Source organism: Thunnus thynnus, chromosome 10 (genome assembly GCF_963924715.1).
Source record: "Thunnus thynnus chromosome 10, fThuThy2.1, whole genome shotgun sequence".
Lineage (NCBI taxonomy): Eukaryota > Metazoa > Chordata > Actinopteri > Scombriformes > Scombridae > Thunnus > Thunnus thynnus.
Window position 1 is genome coordinate 9,945,614 of NC_089526.1, and position 6,000 is coordinate 9,951,613.

Below are 6,000 nucleotides of genomic sequence, written 5' to 3' on the forward strand. Positions count from 1 at the left end.
TCCGAGCCGTGTCCTGATTGCACTTTGTTCTGTGTATTGTATCACTGGCGGTGTTTCAGTGATAAAGGATTTTCCACAGTACAATCAATAAATCACTACCGTCACTACTGCTACTGCTGCTCCCACTGCAGCTAAACAGGCGAAACAAATGCAGTTCTTTGTATCTGCCATGAGACGTGATGATCCAAAGACGGCGTATTTTAGGATACATCCTGTTAGCTGTTGCTGCTTTAGTCTTCGGTGACTGTACAGACTTGTTGCAGTGAACCTTTCAGCCACGTCAGATGACCTTTGGTTGTTTTTTTTTTCCCCCTTCCGTCGGGTGTCTTTGCCCTGCTTGACAGCACCTTGTGAGACAGAGAGCAGAGGGACAACGGCGGCTGTAGTGTGTCTGGTTCTCCTGCTGTTGTTTGGAGGAGTGCTGGCTTTTCTGCTGTGGAGGTACAGTAAAGCACATACATACTGGCAGGCAACAACACAAATCTCATTTCAGGCTATTCTGATGATAAAGCCATACGCTGAGAGAAAATAAGACACTGCTTGTAGGCCAGAAAAAAAAATAACTGTGGATACAAAATGCAAACAACAAAATACTACCCAGCGTCCTCCCACATGAGAAGTGACACACATGAGGCGTGACAGGCCAGGCCGTGTCTGCTGACAAAACAATTGTCATGTTTACTCGAGCCAGTGTATGGTTTGTCACTGCTGTTTGATTTAAATTGGACACTTGTTTCTTTTCAGGAGACACAGGCACAATAACAGAGGAGAAAGGCTGCACGAACATTTGGATGACACCATCTGAAAAAAGGCCCAAACACTAAAAAAAAAAAAAACAACAAAAAAACACTTCTGTTACTCAAGTGGTCTCAGAGAGGAGAACTGGAAATGTAGTGGACTATGAGGGAGGAACTTCCTGTCCTGTGAGCAGTATGACCTTACACTGCAGTGGAACAATGTGAAGAGTGAACTGCTTGCTGGCTAGTTGAAACATATCTAAAAATGGATATTCAGCTTGAAGTGCCAGCGATGTCTTTCCACTGCCTCCTGCTGGACTGTGTATTTAATAAAATAATCATTTTGTAAGCTCTCTCTCTCTCTCTCTCTCTCTCTCTCTCTCTCTCTCTCTGCATTGAATTCCTGCATATAATGTGACCAAAAAAAAAACAAAAACACACACTGATTCAACACTTAACTAAATCTGAAAAAAAAACACACAGTTTAAGTTTGAAAATAAATTAATTGGTTGCCTTCAGTCCATATGATCTTAGACACTGAACTTGCCATTAGAATGATGTGCATTTATTTTAAGTGTTTACAACAGTTATTGAAATTTGGCTTAATTGTATGTAGAAAAGGTAAGTTACAAATATGGTTCACTTGTCAAGAGAAAAAAAATGCAGATCTTTCCCCCAAAATTGTTCAGAAAAATATATTTTGTATAATTTTCTTTGTCTCTTTTAGAATACCAGCACATCTAAGTACTTAGCACTTGTACAAAAATGCATATAGTGCATGAAAATATGCAAAACCTGCAATTATGGATATATAATCAGGAAATTCAACCATTTATCTATCATTTTTCTTTCCTGCATTATAATACTTTTGGTGAATTCAGCTCCAGTTTGACTCCAGGAGAATCTGTGCATGAATTGTATGTTGTAGATCTCAAACTTAAATCCTCTGCATTGTTTGTTTTTTTTGCTGATTTGGTGTTTAATGCAGTGGTTTCAGTTTGCTGTGAGCCACAGAGGATCCAACTGTGTGACTTCAAAGGATCACCTTTTTTGTTTTTTTCTTCTTCTTTTTTTTGCTCCTTGCAGTTTTCTTTGTGTTTATCCAGAAAGTGCAGCTTGTGTGTGAAAGATAACCCTGTGGATACATTATCACCTACACTGGCAACATTAACTTTCACAGTACACCCATCACACTACAGAAGAAATGAACCCTCTCACCTCCAACAGTGTTATTGCTGTGCTCAGTGGAGCTACATTGGACCACATGGAGGAAACTAGACCAGAGAGGCAGAGGTCAAATAGAGGACGAGTTAGATCAGATGTGGGAGGAAAAAGCAAATCGAACATCTGCCACAGAAGTTTAGATGTGCCTTCGGGAGTTCAGCCAAAAGATCCGAAGATTATTTCTCCTTTCTATGCTGATATTTTGAAATATATCAAAAAGGGAAGACACTCTATTTATAGCTACAAAAGCCCTCACTATTGCCAAAACTTTAAAACTGATACAGGAATAGCAGATACAGCTTATAGCTCCCTGAGGCTATATCCCAAGGTGGGGAAGACAATGATGAAATATCATGCCTGCCCTCTAAATGCACCTGTCCTATATGAAACAAGAAGTCTCATGCAAGTCTACTAAAGTTGCAAATGTAGGCAATATATGAAACATACATCAAAAGACTGGAATGTGTGCACCTTATCCTTCTGGTATAAGCATTAAAAAAGAGGGCAGAACATTTCTCAAACAGCTCCCTCGCCCGGATTTGTGCCAAAATCCCTTCTGTCACAAGCTCATTAGCACTGCTCCCATTATAATGGGAGTCTACCGTGCGCCCTCATGTGCCTCCTATCAGACTACAGAGGAGATGGAGGAGCATTAGAAGCACATCCATCATATGTGGCTGAACCTGCAAGCCACAGAGCCTCCTCTGAAGTTGGACCAAACTGGAAAGAAAACTTATTTAGAAAGAAAATCTTACTGCTTATGTAAAGCAGAACTTTCTCAACAGTCAAAGATATGTGTGTGCAGTTACATTAGCTATAGAAACAGGTAGGTGTTATGGTCCTGAAGACCTTTAATTGATTCAATTAGGTGAGACTGACGATTAAGTTAATTTAATGTTTTATTGTAATGATGTTAAGTAACCCAGTGGAATTTCTGACCTCTTGTAGCACTTTTTTTTACGAGTGGGGCCTTGTTTTGTTTGTCTCGTACACTATTCCAATGATCTACAGGTCGTTGTAATGCGCCAAGAAATGCAGCAATGCGCTAACAGAGGCAGGGAGGAAGAAGACTGCAAGCTAGTAAACATGGATGTAAACAACGCAGGATTTAATTCTCATAGGAAGGAAACGCATTCAGCACTTTTGTTAGACCTCAAGGATACATGCAGTGCATTTTGGTGAATAACACTAAATCTTTTGTTTGTTTACAAGAAAACTCTACAGGGCACCTTTAAGGACTACTCTTATCATACTAGTGTACTTCCTTGTTTTATAAATGGGGCAGTACACAAGTTGAAGCAGCTGCAGTGCCTGTTTGACCAAAGCAATGGTCAGCGCTGCAAACCCCGCCCTCAAAGTTCTTGTACTTTTGGAAAGTGAGAAGTGACTCTTTGGGGGGTAAAACAATCTCCCTGGAACTTCATTTAGACCCTGGTTCCTCCAGTGTTAATGCAAGTAGAGGAACTGAGATCCTCAAAAGGTTCTTAGTCCTCCGGGGAAAGGAATCTGTGATAGAAACGCGGCTTTGGTAAAATGTCCTTTATTTCTGGTGAGTTCTTCTGCATTTATTATAAAAAGCTTGAGTTAGATTTTAGAACGAGAGCATTTCTGTGGTTGATTTTATTTGAACAGTTTGGGACAGAAGTTCTTTGTTTGCAATGTTTTGTTATATGTAAGAAGTTGTGTTCTTGTCTGCAACAGTGTTTTTAGTGTCTTATGAGTCAGTGTGGGCTGGGTAAGATAACATAACTGTATGTGCATGAGTCAAAAGAATTAAAAAGCAAAAATATCAAATATTAAGGTTAGAATGTGTTGGCTTTTACTACAAACTGTGGGTCAGTATCTTCACAAAAGTACCAAACTGGAGCCAACTGTCTAGAAAGAAAAAGGTCAAAAATATTAAAAAATGATTTTACTCTGTAACCTGGCAGTTACTCCACAAAGCTGCTATTGTTGAAAACTAAATAAATAAATAAATCCATAATAATCATAATAATGTGATATTAGTAAACTGTCATGGTGTAGACTGGAGTGGGTACTTTCTCATTAATTTTGCAGCAATATATCCATCAAAAATTTCTCTAAATAATGAAACTCATTACAGATGCATTGCCAGACTCTGAGGACTGACAAGTGTACAATAACTGAATAATGGCTGGAAAAAGACTGTTAGAACGGTCCGTCATAATTCACACAGTCCATAAAATAGAAATGATTGTCTGTTGATGCCTGACAGCTCAATATTATCTTATCACCATCTCTTCAGTGATGTGACACACACACACACACACACACACACACAAAATAGCGGATTCATAAATTCAGATTGTTGTTCGTGGGATGTATTGTTCTCTGTGCAGCTGTAAAGAACAGTGCACTGATCCATGACACATTCATGAGAAACATCAGCGGCCAGTTTTCCCCCTGTTGACCCCAATTATTCAACGTGACTCTGTGCATTCCAGCAGTGTTGTTCTTATCACAGTTGGATTTCCTTGCCAAAATTATTCATACTCATGTTTACACAGATAGGAACCAGCGAAGGGCCAACAAAAGTGGAATGACTGGTCTGGTATGACTGTGTCAGGGGATGGGGAAAACATGACCAGCTATTTATACAGATGGTAATTTCACAATCTAACCATGTTGTTATTAACATCTTGAGCTCTAAGCGGTAGTTCAATGTTTTATCAACCGATTTGATTATCTTAGCTTAGCATAAAGATTGCAAACAGGCGGAAACAGCTAGCCTGGCTCTGCATATAACCCCATGTAAAACCATAACTTGTCGTTTTTACACTTTGGTTTATTGTACAGATTAAATAAATAAGATATAACGTGTTAAAAAGTAAGTTTTAGAGGTGCTAGTTTAGTTGTTTCCCCATGTTTCCAGTCTTTATACTAAGCTAACCACCTTCTGGCTGAAGCCTTATATTTACCAAACACACACACAGATAAGCATAATTTTTCCAAAAATGTCAAATTAATTCTTTAAAGTGACTGTCATTTTGGCTAAAATGATAAAAAGATGCTCAGGAAAAGTAATCAAAGCACATGAAAATAGATTACAGAAACCTTCAGAGCCAAACATTCAATCAGCAAACAGTCAATCACAGAGTATGCTTACATATGCAAAGACTATGGAAATATTAAAATCAATATTTGTTGCTGATGGTGCCCAGCAGACGCCAAAACGCAGTGCTGTGATGGCCGGCTGCAGCTGGTGGATCCTCTTTTGCAAGGTTGACATCTGTGATAATTCCCTGTGCTACCAGGTCATTTGTCATCCATGGGATGGAGGAGAAAGTCGTGTGAAGCCTGTGACTCAAGTTGCTTTGCTTGTGTATCGTCCACCCTCCTGACAGAAGCAGTGATGGAGGTTAGAGGTAAAATGAAAACAGCACTGACACAATAGATTCATAATATCCTGTGATGTTAAAAAAAAAAAAAAAAAGATAGAAAGAAAAACTAAAAACAGTACTTTGGGAATTGTGCCATCAAAAAAAAAAACACAGTGTCTAATCTTTTCCATATGTCCCCATACACATGTCCACACATATTTTTTTTTTCCCCTGATTCAGCCCTAACCCTGACTTCCTTCTGATGGCTGTCCTCTGGCTTCACCTCCCAAAACACAGTCACACCCTCTATATCCCATTGTACATACTGTTTGTGAGCCCTGACAGAGAGCACAGTGTTCAGCTCCATACATTTCTTATCAAGCCAGACTTTCTCTTGGTGAAGTGCTCCCACTGCTGGTGAGATTTGAAACTACAGGGACAAGGATGGTTGCAAAGCCAACAGGAAAGACCACATATTAAGTAAATTAAAATCCTTAGATGAGTTCAAAGTGAACAATCAGATAACAATATAGTTCAAAGAGTTTTGGTTAGTTTTCCCTCATAGCACTTCTGAGGGCAATAAATGTGATGATTGCTCTCGCCTTGTTGTGATCTTAAATATATGCAATTTGTTCTCAGGTCTCGTTACATATCACAGGAGAGATCTTGATCTCATTAAGACTTCCTGTAATATTTCT

General features: G+C 39.1%; 1 protein-coding gene across 5 annotated transcripts in view; it reads left to right on the forward strand.

Annotated features, from left to right (window-relative positions):
- The window catches only part of si:dkeyp-97a10.2 (uncharacterized), a 30,071-nt gene extending 26,310 nt beyond the window's left edge, over positions 1-3,761 (forward strand). For all 5 annotated transcript variants that reach the window (XM_067600872.1, XM_067600871.1, XM_067600873.1 and 2 more), the window contains 2 exons: positions 345-441; positions 745-3,761. In XM_067600872.1, the coding sequence (XP_067456973.1) occupies positions 345-441; positions 745-805 (158 nt within the window). In that variant the 3' untranslated portion in view covers positions 806-3,761. The remainder of the gene's footprint in view (positions 1-344; positions 442-744) is intronic.
- The last annotated feature ends 2,239 nt before the right edge of the window (positions 3,762-6,000 follow it).